Below are 17,609 nucleotides of genomic sequence, written 5' to 3'. Positions count from 1 at the left end.
TCAATTTATGCACCTTCAACCTTACGTCTGTTTTTCATGCGGGCGCAAATTTTTCGCACATTGTTATTGTTTGCTGAATATGCACTTTAACGTGCCATTTAATTTTAGACCAGTGTGGACAGTTCGATGAGTATCTTTTCTGTCGGCGTGGATCCTGTGCTCAACAATAATAGTAGTCGACATCCCTCCAAGCTCGATTCTCCGCATCGTCGTACGCTTTCTGATTTCTCTGGTAGTTCTGTAGCAGCGCGTGAACAGGTATGTAGTGTCTGTCTTGGGTAATACAAATGCTTGCTATACGTCTTCGAGGGTTCGATTTCTATTTCACTATACAGGGGGCACGAGATATTAGTGGAGGTGCAGGAGAGGCAGAAACATTGGACTCGCTTTAATGAGGAAAAGGCATCGCACGAGATGTCCAAAGACGCCACGTCGTAGGGGCTCTATTGCGATTTCTCGCCGTTCGTGTTCGGGTGTATCCCTGTCGTATCACTACAAAACCCAATTGCGTGCAATATAAGTCCCCGACCACTCATATCTCTCCATTGTGTGCTGTGCTGCTCGCGCCGACTGCCATGCGGGTCTTCATCCACAGTCCCCGGCACAAACCCTCAAAAGGAAGCAAGCCATTTCCGTGCTTAATTACTACAGCTTCTACGACAGTGCCAGGCAGCACCAGGGCAGAGAAGGCTACCATGAAAAGCCTACGCACACACTCGACGCCTTACACGATGCGCCCATCTCGTGCATTAAGTTTTCGCGTGTTGCACCGTCGTCGGCTGAGACCAAAAGTCGGCGCCGAGCCCAACCTAGCGACAACAACATGCACAGTAATAGTAGTAGTAGTTACAACAATACTGCCGCATACAGTACAGGCACCCAGAGACCGCAGCCAAGCGCAAGAGGGGAGGACGCACACGGCCCATGTGAGAGTGAGTACACGCTGGCAGTCGCCGCCATGAACGGCAAGATAAGCATTGTGCGTGTGGCAAGTGGTGCGAGAACGTGCGAGCTTCTGCACACGCTGGAAGGGCATTCACAAGGGGTCACAGACCTCGCATGGCTGATTACAGGCGAGCTTCTTGTGTCTGTGTCGCTCGACAAGACGTTTAGGGTGTGGCAGGTGGACACGGGGAACACACTGACTACAGTCAAGGTGGGCGAACCTGTGTTGACGTGTGCACTGAATCCGATCAACAACAACTGGCTGGTGCTGGGAACGGCCATGGGGTCAGTGCGGACGTACAACTGCTCACTGGGCAAGCCGGTCAGAGGTGGCAAGATGGATAGCTCACAGGGAATCAATGGTGACATCCGGTGTCTGTGCTTTAATGAATCGGGTGCGTCCGTTTGCATGGCTGTCAGTGTGTACTTTTGGATCTTTTAGTGAATAGAATTCAATCACCTTTCATGAATGACCATTTTTAGACTACTTCTCTTGTCGGTGCATGTTTGTTATTATCACAGTCGAGTGTTGCCTTTTTCGGGTGTGTGATCACAAGCAGCAATGCGACACTACAACGCTTATACAGCGTCATCGAGATTGCTATGCAACTACAGGCTGACATTCGCATCCTGGAGAGACCGGCCAGCTAGCGACCTCTCGAGGTCCAGGCTAATAGGTGGTTACTGAGTGGACAGATTGAAACCACGCGCTCGTATTTATTTAAATAATTTGTGATAGGAAGATCAGCCAGAGCCTTGCGTTGGTGGCGTTAAACGTCACCTTCTCCCCATGAGCTTTTTATCCATCCACATGGCTTTTCTCCCGCACATTCGATGTCGAGTATCGCTTAAGATGCCAAAATCAGCATTATAACTTCACACCTGAAGACAATTACCATCTTAAACCCGCATAAGATCCTCTTATTCGTATACACATTTCAGATACATTCTCATGTACATGTGCACTACAAGACTACGAGACAACTAACATCCATCTTACGCGCTCAACCTAAGTCCTCATGTGCATTCACATTCCAGGTACCATCGTGTGGTCGGGCAGTAGCAATGGGGTGGTGCACGCGTTCGGCTTCGACCCATTCACAGGCGCTATGACCGCCCTTATGCGCGTTATCATCGCCGAGAAAACAGCAATCACATCCATGTCTTACACTCCGGCATGGAGGTTACGTCCCTACTCCACCAAGGACACGCCAGCTCCCATGCTGTTGCTGAGTGTGAGTAATAACACAGCTGTATTGCTGCATGTGATGGATGAGAAGGCTGGGTTGGTCAAGCAGAAGCGCTCGTTCGCTGTGGCGCATACGTCGGTTTCGGTGAAGGCCGGCAGTATCTTCTGCAACCAGCAACAAGGGACCGGTGGTGCTGATAGTGCTGGTACGTGGCCGTGCGTCTGGATTCGAACCAGAGTGCTATACGAACAAGTGATGTTCTCGCTTCATATCTAGATTCATCTATCTGCATGTATACTTGTGAAGATATATATTTTGATTACGTTTGTTTGACCTGCTTCGTGTATGCGTTATTGGTCTACTCACTGATTTGTTCCGCGCATATAACAACAGTGTCGATTGTCTGTTTTAGTACATGTGCATTGCACTAGGTTAGCGGGAACTACTCTGATTACGTACAATACCTTTAGATCATCTACACATGGTGCTCGTTCCAAAAACCGACCCAAACGCAGAGCCTAGACGTGCATCCACCTTGTATCAGTCCTTATTTCAATATCATATGAAGAAACTAGACCGGTTCACAATTGACGGAATCCAATACCATCATTCACCGTCCCACACTCTGATTTTAAATATGTGCGATTTGCACAGAACACGTCGAAAATTTGCACCTCGCATAGAGCACTATACTTCACCAACGATCTTCTTCGCTTCATGCTTTTAGATATGTATAGTATGTATATTTTCGTCCCGTATAGTTCACCAACGTTCACCAATTATCTCCTGTTAAATGCAGACCTCCCCGGCTCCGGCGCGTGTATAGCTAGTGGCAGTGAAACGGGACAGGTGTACATATTCGACACCGCTTCGAAGAGGACGGTCTGTACACTAGGCGTGAATGATGGTGTTGCTGCGCAGGTGGTGGGATGGAACAGGGACCAAACAGTTCTCGCAATGGGTGAGTTGTGACCCTTCTTGAACTTGCTTGTGGGTTGTACGTACGTGGCGTGCAGGGGGTTTACTGATTATTTATCAGAGGTTATGTTGAGTACTGATGTATCCGCGGCTGTACACCCAGGCATGTTCCGTACAAGCAAACATACAGTCACTATCGAGCTGAACAGTTGCTCTATACTGTGCCTTGTTCTGGCTGGATACGCAGAAAACGCTTTTAGCTGCAACTACATAGGCTCGCCGCTATTATACGTTACTATCCTTCGTCTGGTCATACATTAACTAAATTACAATTTATGGGGCTGATTATCGACAGAGTTCTTAAATTTCTATAAAGAGTTAGCTTTAGTCATATTTGCTCCATCGACACCGGTTCGCTATAGTTTAGCCGACTACTGTATTCCGGGTTACCATAACTGAGGAAAATCACATTGCACTGGGCATACAGACAGACAGGAAAGCTCTTGGAATGTGAGTTTTTTTGGGGGAGAAACTTCAGTCATATATACTTCGTCGGAGACTTTTTCATAGAGTGCAACCTCATGCATCCCTCTCTTTCACTTGTTGCACCACAGGAAATGCCAAGGGGGCCGTAATGTTCTGGTATCGCACGGGAGTGGCATCATAGCAGACGAAGTAGCGGTGGTCAGGCTACACCGCGCAGCAGAGAAATGTCCTGACTATAGGTACCGTACATCTGTACTTGTGAAGCGTTGCTAAATAATTGCATTTGCATGCTACACAACCTTTTGAGTCTTGGGAGGCGGGCTGTACCACAGTAAAATATACCTGGTGGACAGCGACACTTGTAAGGGTGTAAGGTGGACAGTGATATCTGACAGGATGTAAAGTCGAGTGCATATACGGTGGGATATATGAGTTTACGACAGTCCCATCCATTATCCAGCGATCAACTCCCGGAAACAATAGTCTCAACCTTCTGGTAAGTTTGAGTATTTATATAGTGCCGGGAGATAGGAGATGCGGAATCCGACCCAGACGTCACCTCAGCAACGCCTAGTGTACCACGTATAGGATTTCAACTATACTTCGGATGTTTGTATACGAATAGTATGCGGCGGGTGTATCCCTTACTTAATGTTATACACTACCTTAATCTGCTGATGAAAGTTTGTATAAAGGAGTTCTAGGAGAGACATTCTTAATATAACTGGGTAGGTGCGTATTCCTGGAACATACTACGGCCTCATCAATCGCCGAGAATCATGAAACCAGTACAAAATAGACTAATATTGTCATTTACTAGGGTTAATTATAAACGCCGAAGGCGGTCTCGTGGGCGAACTTGCATCTTTGCCTGGCGTTTCACTTGTGCAATCAATGGTTGTCAATAACATACATAATGTTGCGGGCATATTGCGGCTTGGGACCGGCATAGTTGAAAAACAAGCACATGTTTGATAGTGCAAGTCAATCCCTCCCAAAGTGTATTAAAGCTCTAGGTTTAAGGGGGTTAAAGGGAAAGGGGGTGAGGCTACTTACTTTCTGCCGTGGTGTATATAAAAAACAGATCACGCTTATCAAATCAATTCCTCAGCCTCGATCGTTCCTCAGCCTTTCAATCACAATTAATATATATACTTGGATTCACCACTATGCCCTCTGGAGCCCCATCCACATCAACCATGTATACGTACTCCTGGACCGGTACTAATACATCTCAGCAAACTATTTACTGTCCGGTTCCAGATCCTCGGCTAGTTCAACAGTAGACTCGTTAATCTCTTCATCTTTGTGGTGTGCCTTCAAGGACTCCGCCAAGTACTGTGACTGTCTACGAGACGATCGGCGGGCTTGGGATGATTGAGACGATCGGCGGGCTTGGGATGATTGAGACGACCGATTGGTGTGATCCAGTGCGGGCATATCATCATCGAATTCGCGGGCGCTGTGTCCTATACCGTAGACCAGGTACCAGACCAGGCTCTGCACGGGTCGAACAATAAAGTGGTTAGGACATTTCATGCACTGTTTGTGTCGAGCAATTGAGTAGTCAGGATATGTCATGCACTGTATACTGTATTTGTCGAATAGTGAAGTAATTATATATTGTGAGATATTCAAACACGCACACGAGTTCGTAGAGCTATATCTCCGCCACGGGAGAGTGCGAACGCACCGCAAATACCAGCTACAGGCGACCCGTAGTAAACCATGTGCGATCAACAGTCCGGCTAGATGTTGTTCCGAAATGTGATATTTGACAGATTCTCAACTAGAGCACACCGGAAAAAAGCCAAGGACATGTAGTGAACCAGAATATTGAGCATATAATAAAAGTCTGCTTGCTTGCTTGCTTAGGGCATAGAGAAAGGCGGTATCAAGAGCACATTGGCCATAATTACCATGAATCACATACCACTGCAATGACGATAGCGAGATACGCCAAATTTATCCAACTGATCTGTGCCATGAGGAAGAAGTTCAGGTTAATACCGACAACCGGTAGAAGGGGCACTAAAGGCGCATAGAACACTCGGCCTGTTTCAGCCTTACTTTCCTCGACCTCTTTAAACATAAAGGTCATGCCAATGGCCACTAGAAGGGTTGCGGCAATTAAAGCAATAGCTCCATAGAGAACAGCGTCGTTAAGTGTTGAATTATCGACACCGGAGTCAAAATAGCCCTCGAAGTATCCCTTCCAAAGCATGTACTCGCCACTGAAGGATGCAGCCCAAATGAATATCAGACAGCCGGTTATCTGGATAGGAGTACAAACGGTGTTATAAGGACGTGTTATGAACCCTATTACTCCCGGCATCTTGCAATAAACTTATCGGAGATTCTGTTGCGGAAGGAATGGGTTAGGAAAATTGATGCGTGCAATAATACACGACCACGTAGATTGTTATGAGGAATCAAGATAGTGGGCTTGCTTCATGCAGCTGAACAACTTGTGTGAAAAAGTTCCTTTGCACATCTTTAACTCCACACTAAATAGTATTTGGGAGTGTATCGGTGTGTGTGTTGGTGCGGACTTTTGGAACATGGGACAACTGTTGCTGGAGGTATTCTATGCGCATAAACAGATTTTCCGTATAGCAACGCACAATTCCAATACAGTCATCACGCATATGCATATGCGATCTTAAGCTTATGGGCTCAACGCACTCTTATCTGTACAAACATAGTCTGAATATAAAGACACATACACGGCTCTGAATTTACCATACACAAACAGTCTGAATATAACGATTCACAAATAGTCTGAATATAACGATGCACAAAACAGTCTGAACATAACGATGCACAAAGATGCACAAACAGTCTAAATATAACGATGCACAAACAGACTGAACATACCATACGCAAACAGTCTGAATAGGACGACGCACAAACAGTCGAATCACGATACACAAATAGTCCGAGTAGACCCATACATAACCAGTCTGACGATACACATACACAAACATTCCGATTATGACTCTATCGCTCACCTTGTTGTTACCCTCAGGGCCAGAAAGGCGTGTGCAGATAAGCGCACTATTGGTGAGACAGAACGAAACCAGAACACCAAGAGAAATCATATCCCACAGAATGTCAAAGGGCACACAACCGGCAATAATCGACATGGCAGTTCCCGAGATGATTGTACCTGAAATTCATACATAGGAATATATATGAATATTTAGTATCGTTTATATGAGGATAAATGAGATGTCATCATTTTAGCGATCCGCATTGGTAAGCTTTCTTTGACTGCAAACTCTGGCAAAATTGGAGGCTGAAGTATGCACACAATTTTAAAAACCTATAGTAAAAATTGCACACAGCTTGCAGTCTCTTTGTTACTATTTCTTGGCTGGCCTTCATAGCAAAAGTGAGGTGTGCGTATTAAACACTAAACGCAAATAGCAGCTTGTAGACCTACTAGCATTACACATACCCATGGTAAGATTTCCTTTGCTGTTTTCCTTCGCAAAGATGGATGGAAGCATGCCGTCTACCGCCATAGCGGCCATCATCTCCGGCTGAGCAATAAACGCCAGCAGCACAACAATGGGCAGCAGAATAGCCTCACCAAACGAAACGATTGCAGCAGCCCAACTCCAACCAATCAGACGGAAAGCATCGGCAAACGAAGGCGAGGTGGAGCATTGCACGGCTGCGTGATGGGATGAGAGAGAAAGAGCGCGCATGTGTGTGGGGAGGGAGGGGGGGGGGTACTTTGAAGTAGTACTACTGTATATATATATATATATATATATATATATATATATATGTGTGTATATATGTATACATGTATACATGTACATACATATATATATATATATATAGCTGAAACGAAGGAGAAAGAAGGATAACAACAGGAGGAACGTAAACATGTGCACGAGACTGGCTCATAATAACATATCTTGTTGTTTGTGTATAAATGCCGTTGACTCGCAGTATAATACAATGGAATATACCGTGTCAGTGAGAACTAACAATCATTTCCTGTACGCACACACCGTCATTACATTCAATGGCTGCAACTAACAGGCATTGCAGAGTAGACGGAGATAAACATATAAATAATGAATACTTACATTCTATAAAAAAACTGCGACGTCAGATATTATACTCCGCCCTACGTTCAGTGCACTCTACATGTATAGTATTCTTCGGAGACACAAATTAAATGCGCAACCACGCGCCGTCACACCTATGCACGTAGGTGACAGACACTCTTATGCACCAAAAAAACACATTCATACAATGAATAATGCATGAAGAAACACACTCATACATCAAAGAATGCATCAAAAAACCCATACATTAAAAACACGTCAAGAAACACACTCATACATTCCATACTACGCCACACAGACACATACCATCGGGGTTCTGCTCGTTCCAATCGGGGTGTGAATCGCAGGGGACGATCATACCACTCAGCGACGCTTGGGCCAGACCGGAGATGATCGTAGCCAGCAAAAGCGTACCACCAATAGCCAGAGGCATGGTTTTACGAGGGTTATTGGCACGTCCCGCTAAGCACGCGACCTCGTCGAACCCGATGAAACCAAAGAACAGCTTAGAAGTACCTAGCAACATGCCACCAATGCCGTACGGAAGGAACTCGTCGGTGGATGAGTACGCCTCGGTACCATATCCAGTGGACGGCCACGCGGCAAACCCAGCAATCACCATGAACGCTACCAGGCACACCTGTTTAAACAATACACAAGAAACAAATTGTGCTGGTGAGCATACAACAAAAACTTTTAAATTCTCGGATGTTGGTTGTGTCCACAATTCGCACTGAAAGCAGTATACCGATTGACACTTTTGAGGTCGGCCCCTCAATTATCGCAGGCTTCTTTCAAGACAGTACGGTAGATCCGTCTCAAGAGGGCGTGTCCTATCGAATGTAATTAATTTTGTATCAAGTGCAATTTTTGTGCTTATACTTGTCCCCATAGGATCGTGCACCACACCAACCGGGCTTACAGTCTTGCGCACGTACCCACCATCCCCGCGCGAATAAACCAAGATCTTCAACCGCCCGCCCAAATCAGCCACACATGCCATCGCACGTGTTTTTCAGCAAACAAACTCGCCAAGCACATACCTTTGCCACTGTGAAGAGGTTGATGACGATTTTACCCATATTCAAGCCAAACGCCAGCACCACCGTACTCAGACCCATGACCACCACAGCGAGCACGTCAAAGTAAGCATCCATATCGGCCGTGTCCGGATCAGTGTACCAGAAATGAAGGACGTCCAGGTCGGCATCTGTGTACGACTCAATCGTCTCTATCAATTTGGAGGACCAACTACGGGCAACACCAGCCGCAGAGATACCGTACTCGAGGGTTAGGCACACAGCACCGATCATGGCCATGGCCTCGCCCAGAGCAAAGTACGAGTACGCATACGTTGATCCTGTGTGTGTGGTGGTGCGGTATTGTGATAGAATGCATTGTAATAAGTGTGAGAATTGTGTGTGGTATTTTAGATTGAGGCCAGTGTTATCTGTTATCGCATGTCGTGTTCGAACAACTGCAACCAAACGCGTATCGATAATTGAACGGACACGAGTGAGAACGAATCTGATATATGACACTCGGGGATCGCATGTAACCCTGTGTCTCAGGTGCGTTTGTGTATGTCGTATAGTACAATTTCTTACTGTGAACAAGGTATCGTATCTGAGCAGCTCTTAATTGGCAAAGCACGATATCCCGGACGCATATAGCGATGGGAGGGATACCCCTTCCATATGCACTAATATGAATCGCATCAGTCGAGCGTGATGTACGAGACAAGGGCCAGACAGCAGACCATGTACCCACCTGAAGTTGGAACTCGCGAAGAAAGCTCCATATATGAAAAGCCTGACATCAAACAGACCAACCCTGCGAGTAACCAGGAAACCACAGCAGAGGGACCAGCGACCGTCAAGACATCTCCTGTGAGCACAAACACTCCGCTACCTACAGTGCAACCTACACCAATGCACAGAAGATCGAACAGCGACAATTTCACGCTATCATCTTCTTCTCGGCTTAATTCCTGAGCCTTGATGATGTGCATCTACAGGACAATGCGCAAAAAAAAATGTGCACAAGTGGTTCACTTTCGGTCATGATAGTACAGATTTATCAATGGCAATTCCACGTACATATACGAATGAGATTTGCTCACAGCATATACATACGACTACCGCCAGAACAGAACATCACATCTAGCGCAGATTGGCAAACGAACAGAAGTATCGGATGAGATGTTCAAACACATAAAGCTACAGCCACTAAGGCAATTTGAAAGGTTTCTCATATAAACTGCTGACATTATAAGGCTTTAATACTGCTACAAATGATAAGTTTGCAAAGAAATAGATATGTATCTCTCACTCTACGCAGCTCGAGTCGAAAAATTATGATAACAACCTGTAAACACATCTCTCGACAAAACAGTGCGTTAGGCTATCGAGCGGATTGCAAGCGAATTGAATAAACAGCCTTTTGCTATTTAGAAATACTATCAGTGTTGGTAATAGAACAGCCTATAATGGTACTTTACACATCGGGGTTCGAATCCTCTGTACATACATTCTATCCGCAGAAGGAGTTATATATAGTTTGAGCACGTGTTTGATGCACCTTCCAAACACTCCACCGCACGCTGTAACTTGGTACGTGAGCGAGGTGTTCAATATCTAAAGCATAGTGTTTTGGTGTGGACAGTAGCTGGGTGAAAATCAATCGTTGCATTAAAACTACAAGTAGTACAAATATTAGCTATATCTTGGACAGGTAGGAACAATTCACCAGGTGACGCCATATAAATATCAGATGCATGCCAGATCAATGGCATATTCATCAGTGCAAGTCCTGATTTATGGTGATTATCATTCTAAACACGGAATCAGTACCAATATCAAATCATACCGGCTTTTTACGCCCCATTTTGGCGAATATCTCCATTTTGACTTGATTTGTGCTTATAGACCCGGAGTGTCCTTGTTACTTTGGTGGTTGAACGGTGTTTGATACTTCTGAGGCGTGATTGCGCGGTATTAAATTCAAATGATGTTTACCGCACAAATTGTATTTTATAGTGCAAAGAACTAGTTCACGTATATCAAATCTTTCAAATTAGACACAAGGATGTGACAGCTATTTACATGTATAGGCCATATTTATTTACCCGTCCAATTACCAATACGTACGTGGAAATACGTGACATTTACATAAATATTTCTCACACATAGCCTCCTACTTCTGAATATACAAGAGTGAAGGCTAAATAAATATTTGTGTAAATAGTATTAATTTCTACGGAATATACTTTTTTTTCTTTCCCCCCCCCCCCCCCAATATTATTACTATTTATTTCAAAACAAAATAGATTATTGTTTATTTGTTTGTTTCATCCGAACTTCACGAAGCAAAACTTTATGAAATAAATATGTATTTGCTTTCTTTTTGTATTTGTTTTTTTTTATAGAAACACAACCAAAGTCACGACTTTTTATTTTAAATTGATTACACATTGGCAGTGTGGGAGTGCGTGGACGTGTTTCGATCATATTGAATTCAGCACAATTAACAAATAAGGCAATTTTCAATTTTGGCAGAACATGGATTCGGAATTGGCGGTTCACAACTTCACATCTTCATGGCTTCAGGCCTTCCGCCTTCGGCAGTTCAATCTTCGGGATGCCCTTCAAAAGACAAACCCCCCCCCCCACTCAAAATGAACAATCAACAACAAATCACATCATTTTTAAAGTATTGTTGAATAAAAAACGTCGCTGCGAACAAATGACAAATAACGTGTTTTCATAGCCTACTAAAAACTATTTTATTTTTGCTTTTGTTTTTAAAAAATAGAAGACAGACAGAAATTGTAAATTGTAAATAAATATTTTTTCTAAAATACAATTGGAGTTTTGGACTCCCTATTTTGTTTTTTTGTTTTCTAAATTATGAACAGTACATATATATGTATTTGGGTGTTGTAAATATTTGTGTGATCTTTTTAACAAATTAAAAACGAGGAAAAAAAACAGGTTCCAAAACACCATTTTTATTTTGTTTTTTTATATGTATGGACCAAAAAAGTATTTGTTGAAACGGTTTTAGCGTGTAAGTTTTAACGTTCTCGTTGTTGGTAGACATCATGTAGTCATGCACGAGCGCACATACACGAACAACCAGTCGGAATCTGTGCACCTAAGGCTAACACTTGTTTTTACTATGAGTCTTGTGTCTGATTTTCATCCGGGGGTCGATATTTATGCGCCCACGTAAGGCGACTTTAGCCTAAGTACCGAACTATTAAGCGTATACACCGCAAAAATATATCTTTACCGATACTACAGTTAAGTATCAGTTCTCGGTAGATAATATACACCTATCACCTGAAATAGAATGCTCAGACCCTGTGAGCGTGAATTCGTGGATCCTTACATCTCTGAATATTATAAAAAATATATCGTTTCATAGCATTCTAAACTATACAAGAAGAAGAAAAGAAGGCAATGTAAAGTATGATCGTTTGGTTGCACAATTGCACTGTAGTTCAACAATGTTGAATTTGGGTTTGTCCCATTCTGTTGTAAATTTCAGGTCCAAGGGATTTTGTCCTGTTCTGTGACTTCATTAACCGCAATTTCTTTTTAGAACATATAAAATTCAAATAATTTCACTCGGTACATATTTTTAAATACATAGGAATACTAGGACTCGGGCTTTAATAGTTTTATAGTGACGGGTGTCGTATATACAAAGTTCTACCGTGTAGAATATCAGAGCGTTTTTGGAGCTACATATTCTGTAAAGTCACTACGTAAGGTGTCCTGGTATTTATGTATTTAGGTCTTTTTGTTTCTTTTTTCAAAAATTAAGACCCAAATCTACAAAATTTGTTCCCACAGATACGATGGAAAAAGGGGATATATTTGGCATCTCATTGAAACTTGAGGATTTTTAGCACTATGTTTAGCCAATGATATCCTGAGAAGAATGATATATTCAACGTGTCCTACTTCCCACTAGAAGGGTGTACATGGGCCAATTCCCATTTCTAGGTCATTTTATCACCATTTGTTCATGGTACACAGCCCAAGGGATATTTATTTTGTTGTTAATTCCAAGAAATAGGCCAAAACGCTTCATAGGTGACAACTTCGGTCTGCGGGGTACAAACAGCTGTCTTTTGATGTCTTCCAACAAAAGATTCGCTAATTTACTTCTATTCACTTGGATTAGTTAAAATGGGATCTACCTTGTCAATTTGTACCAGAGTAATTTGTTTTTCAACCCAATTAGTTTTTTTTAAAAGGATGATGATTCCTATTTTTTAACTCACTTGAAAAAGGTACATTTAAACAGTTAAACACATACATAGTTAAAAATACATAAACACTGCTGTGATCTTTTTTCCATATTGTTTTAAAATAAAAAGCCAACCATTTTTATTTGTTATGAAGTAAGAGTTGAAGAGAGTGTGTGAGTTGTGACTGTGTGTGTGTGTCTGTGTGGCATATTTACTGTCATACAGTACTACAGTGGCACAGTACAACTCTGGCACAGCCGCGCGGCGCACAAGCGCCACGAGACTGATGAGAGTGATGATTGGACAGATTGATATGAAATCAGAAAAGCAAACACAGTTGCTATTTATTTTTTTACTATGACCATTTTTTTAATATGTATTTACAGTTTTACACATAGCCTCTCCTAAAAATACAAGGCTATGTATGATTTATACATATTGTTTGTTTTTGTGTGTATTTAAAATAAAAACCCAAAATTCTTTTATGGTGCAGTCGGATATAGATCACCCTACATGGACCTTTACTTTTTTATATTTTTCTACGTCAAAAAATTGGAATTTTCCAAAACAAAATATACAGTGTGATTAGGATTGTGTAAAGGAAGCCATTGCCGTAATAATAATAAATTCGGCCATTTTGATGAGGCCAAATATCCGACCATGACAACCCAAGTGGTGGCCAATATTTTGATTGGTGACTGTCGGCGGCCAAACATTGAAATACTCTAAAGAAAACGCTTCAACGAGTATCAACAGAGCTATACGCTATCGCCGTCTTCTAAAAGAAACATATACGCAGAGATTGTCGAGAGAAGGCACTCTCTAAGGACACGACTGCAAAGTTTGAACAGATTTTTGCCGAGAGTTTGACACAGAGGGAACACTTAACGTCACAAGAGTATTAGGGTTGAGAGTTTAGGGTTTACTACCTTAGAGTTCATACTGAAGAAAGACTTCATGATTATACCATCGGTTCCTAATCAGATCTTCTTTGCTTTCAATCTCATTCTTCTGTCTGTCGTTGCTGACGCACCTGTATAGACAGCCTCCCATCGTTTGTTCAAATACTTCCCATCATCTAGTAATCTAGCAAAACAGCCACGAAAGTTTCTTCCCTATCAAAAGTATTATCCTCATTTAATCAACTCTATATCATCAGGTTCAAAGTCATCATCTTGTATAACTGCAGTAAACTTATTCGTTTGTCTGTCTCCTAAGTTTTTTCTCTTCCCCCGGCCACCACTCAAGTGCCTTGACCTGTTCGACATGCTTATCACAACAGAAACTACCAATTATAAGTGTGCACACATTACATCAACAAATAGTATAGTAATAGTACGGCTACTTCTCATATTTAATGTTTTCTAAACTTTGTGAGTGAAAAACATCTCATTGGAGACCTTTGGATATTTGTCAGGTATTTCGGGGTATTAAATTGTACCATAATCGACCCTAAAAGAGACTGATATCGACCCAAATAGTCTATATATAAACAGCATATCCAAAACGGATTTTTTTTTTTGAATTTTGGTTTTTGGTGGAGCTCGAACCAAACATTTTTTTTTCTCGAAAAAGTGTCCGGGTGATTTTCAAGAGCAGGTCAGTACAAGCCGTTTCCGCTATCTAACTCATCGATAGGGACACTACTTCGAATTCCATGCTCTGCCAAAGTCTGGGTTTGAAGTAAGGTGATCTAAATATATCCGACTGCACCATACATTTTATTATTTATTTTTGTTTGCTTTTCTTTTTTTTCTTTTTTTAACAAAAAACCAAATTCAATTAAACGGTGACGGCGGCTGATGACGGATGGCCTGACTTCATCAGTGCTGCAATATAGATTTATTGTGTTTTTTTTTAAACAAAATTCTAAAAAACAAATAAACAGAAACAAATATATAAATATGTATTTTTAACAGTTTTACACTGGGTATATCAATATATGCCACTCAGGCTCGTTGTGTTGCCCAACACCGCTCAATATACCGCAACATGTCCAGTGAGTTGGATCAAAAATCAGGTTCTCCAATATTGGCTTAGATGTGACTCCACGAATCGAATCCCGTTTGCTTTGAAGCGAAGAAGGTAGCACGCTAGATCTTCTCCCTCCAGTAGATGCTATAGTGCGCGATCTGTGTGTCGTTTTTCCTGTGGGATCTCTGCTATCATGGCCTGTGTATGGTAACGAACCGATGACAGACATAGTCTTGCGCGCTCGGCTCTGTGAGGTGGGCCCCGCATCCATACTCGAAGTGCTAGACACGGGGATCTCCTCGAATTTGTCGTCGCATACGTCTTCGTTGTCGTCTTCGTGTCTCTTTCTCAATCGACGCATCCAAGTGGGCTTAAAGCCTTTATGCTTGCTGTGCTTCGTATCACTGTCCCCGCGGTCGCAGTGAATAGACGCCACACTATCTGAATTCAGGCTGGAATCGCCATCAGTAGGGATCAATGACTGCTTCCGGCGAATAGGTGCGGATGAGGCGGTATTCTGAGGGCGATCGACAGCTAGATGATTAGTGTCTGACTCTTTCTTGCTCAGCACTGATCCCCGGCGTGTTTTCTTGCGATATTCGATGTCGGAGTTGACTTCCAGCAAATTGGACGAAGTAGTCGTACTAGGCTTGCGCTGAGTAGATAAGGAAGGCACTGATATTTCAGGTGACAATATGACATTCTGGCTTGGGTGGCGATGAATGGACGGGGATCTGGAAATACTGCTGACGAATTGGCACTCATCAATGTCTTGTGATTCGGCTGCAACATCCAACTTGAGCAGAAGGTTCTCCCCAATGATTGTCGCAATGTCTGGAGTAATAATAATGAGAAGCATGGGTTCAGTGAACCATGCTGGCTTTAGTATATGTATGATAGTACGCACGCTAGATATCAGATATTATGCTAAATAATCTCTATCGCACGACAAACGCATAGTCGAATGGGCAGGCTGAGAAGTTCATTCCTGCCCATTAACGTTATACAATTAAAGCTAGTATCCAAATGATTATTCACTCGTACCTTCAGCCATGTCGGCAGACAGCATAGACATCAGCTTGTGTGTATTCCTGGATTTAGTGGACTCACTCTTTGTATCAGATACTACGCTTGGGTTCTCTGACATGTTGAGATTATGTGGTGAAGAACAGCTGCCTGGTTCGGCAATCTCATTGATCGAGCTTACACATTTTACATTGTCGGTTCTGCTCTGTCTGGAAGCCCGCCGACGAATCAAACCTCCACTTCCAGCAGTGTCGGGCTCAAAGCTGCTGGGACGTCTCAATGAGCCCTCAGTACTATGGGACTCACGTCTTCTAGGCGATAGTGGTGACTTGGGGCCTGCAGTCACTTCGCACTCACTAGACGCATCTGTCTGTAGTGCGCTAATGAACTTCTTCATGGCGGATTTTTTTAATGACCCGTTGTTACTGGTTGTAGAGTCCATCGACCGCTCACTAATCGATTTCTTCTTGCTTCTACGTCCCACATGCTTACGGGTGCGTGTTTCTATATCTGATTTGTCCAAGTCATCAATGCCTGGCGTGATAGAGAGAGATTTTTCATTTGCAACTGATGTTGTCGAAACATTGTGTCGCCTCGGGATTTTGGTAGACTGAGTGCGACGCAAGGGCGCATGAACATCGGTACTGGATGTGGTGACTGCAAAACCCGCTTTCCTACTTAGGGAGAGCGAGCGGGGTTTTGTAGACATAGCTAGCCAAAATCAATTATGCTCAGGTTGCATATGCTGGAACAAAGGTTGAATACCGTAGTCGCACTACAAAACAACAAATACAATATGTATTTGGTGTTGTATATAGTGTGTCTGTGTGTGTGTCTGTGTGTAGATGTACTTGTCTAATAGAAAAGCAACCATCCCAGTCATTACTTGTCATAGTGAAGGGGGACCCATAATCTTCAAGCAAGATGGTTTGAGAACAGTGTGTTCTCTACCTGTCACTGAGTCAGTCTGTCACAAAATATCGCAAATACCAAAATTGGAACCCTATATTTCGGGCAATAATGAGTTCCAAATACGCTTGTGAAAAAAATCCATTAAAAAATATCGCATACATAGCCTCCTAAAATAAAACCAAATATTTTTTCAAACCAATATCGACCTTGTTTGATTTCGGATTTTGAGTCACCTGTTTTCTAAAATAGTAAATATGTACAAAGTATTTGTTTGGTTTTGTGGGATTTATAAAATATGAAGCCCACCATGCCCTTCTTATCAGTGAAATCTCGAGTCAATTGAGTTTATCACGGGCCGAACCGCACGGACCATGATCACTACCCTTCAGAGTTCAGACCACTGTCGCCCATTCTTGCATACTCACACAATCCTTCATAGGGCAAGAGCAGGCATAGAGAGATGCCGTCGGATACATACCACACTTACTTCGGCACGAGAGCCACCACAGGGTCGTTCGGTGATGGATGTGGGTGGCAATCTGGTTGGAGCAGAACGCCAATCGCTCTGCTAAACAGGGGAAATGCAATACAGGTATCATTGGCTGGTAGCCTTGTTTTTGAGATAAATCAGCTAATACACTATTATTGAAGCGTTTTATGAGAATCTAGCCACCTTTAATGAGCCCATATATAATCCGTCGACGTGAAAACTGAAATTACGCTCCTTGGTGCAATAGAATACAGAGTCAAACATATTAATGCCACAAATGTATATTTATGTATGTATGGATGTATGTATATACATTTATGTAT

At 42.8% G+C, this 17,609-nt stretch overlaps 3 protein-coding genes across 4 annotated transcripts in view; 1 reads left to right on the top strand and 2 right to left on the bottom strand.

Moving 5' to 3' along the window:
- The window catches only part of SARC_01155, a gene marked incomplete at its 5' end in the record, with an annotated part of 7,339 nt that extends 2,515 nt beyond the window's left edge, over window positions 1-4,824 (top strand). The window contains 6 exons of one of the 2 annotated variants that reach the window (XM_014305113.1): window positions 109-258; window positions 596-1,340; window positions 1,984-2,340; window positions 2,935-3,096; window positions 3,668-3,778; window positions 4,803-4,824. In XM_014305113.1, coding sequence (XP_014160588.1) covers window positions 109-258; window positions 596-1,340; window positions 1,984-2,340; window positions 2,935-3,096; window positions 3,668-3,720 — 1,467 coding nt within the window. In that variant the 3' untranslated portion in view covers window positions 3,721-3,778; window positions 4,803-4,824. Of the gene's footprint in view, window positions 1-108; window positions 259-595; window positions 1,341-1,983; window positions 2,341-2,934; window positions 3,097-3,667; window positions 4,274-4,802 lie in introns of those variants that run through there. The other variant, XM_014305114.1, reaches the window with a different exon arrangement.
- On the bottom strand, window positions 4,215-10,812 carry SARC_01154 (hypothetical protein). The gene is made up of 8 exons (XM_014305112.1): window positions 10,493-10,812; window positions 9,395-9,635; window positions 8,668-8,984; window positions 7,931-8,264; window positions 7,000-7,218; window positions 6,551-6,708; window positions 5,473-5,814; window positions 4,215-5,039 (listed from the first exon to the last, which is right to left on the bottom strand). Exons 1-8 carry the CDS (start codon window positions 10,526-10,528, stop codon window positions 4,782-4,784), a joined length of 1,905 nt encoding a protein of 634 aa, XP_014160587.1. The 5' UTR covers window positions 10,529-10,812; the 3' UTR covers window positions 4,215-4,781.
- A 3,993-nt stretch (window positions 10,813-14,805) lies between these two features.
- Window positions 14,806-16,593, bottom strand: SARC_01153 (hypothetical protein; the record flags this gene model as incomplete). The annotated part of the gene is made up of 2 exons (XM_014305111.1): window positions 14,806-15,692; window positions 15,903-16,593. 2 exons carry the CDS (start codon window positions 16,591-16,593, stop codon window positions 14,806-14,808), a joined length of 1,578 nt encoding a protein of 525 aa, XP_014160586.1.
- Between the last annotated feature and the right edge of the window lie 1,016 nt (window positions 16,594-17,609).

Source organism: Sphaeroforma arctica, assembly GCF_001186125.1.
Source record: "Sphaeroforma arctica JP610 unplaced genomic scaffold supercont1.44, whole genome shotgun sequence".
Lineage (NCBI taxonomy): Eukaryota > Ichthyosporea > Ichthyophonida > Sphaeroforma > Sphaeroforma arctica.
Note: the sequence above shows the minus strand (reverse complement) of the source record. Positions and strands in the feature narration are given on the sequence as shown.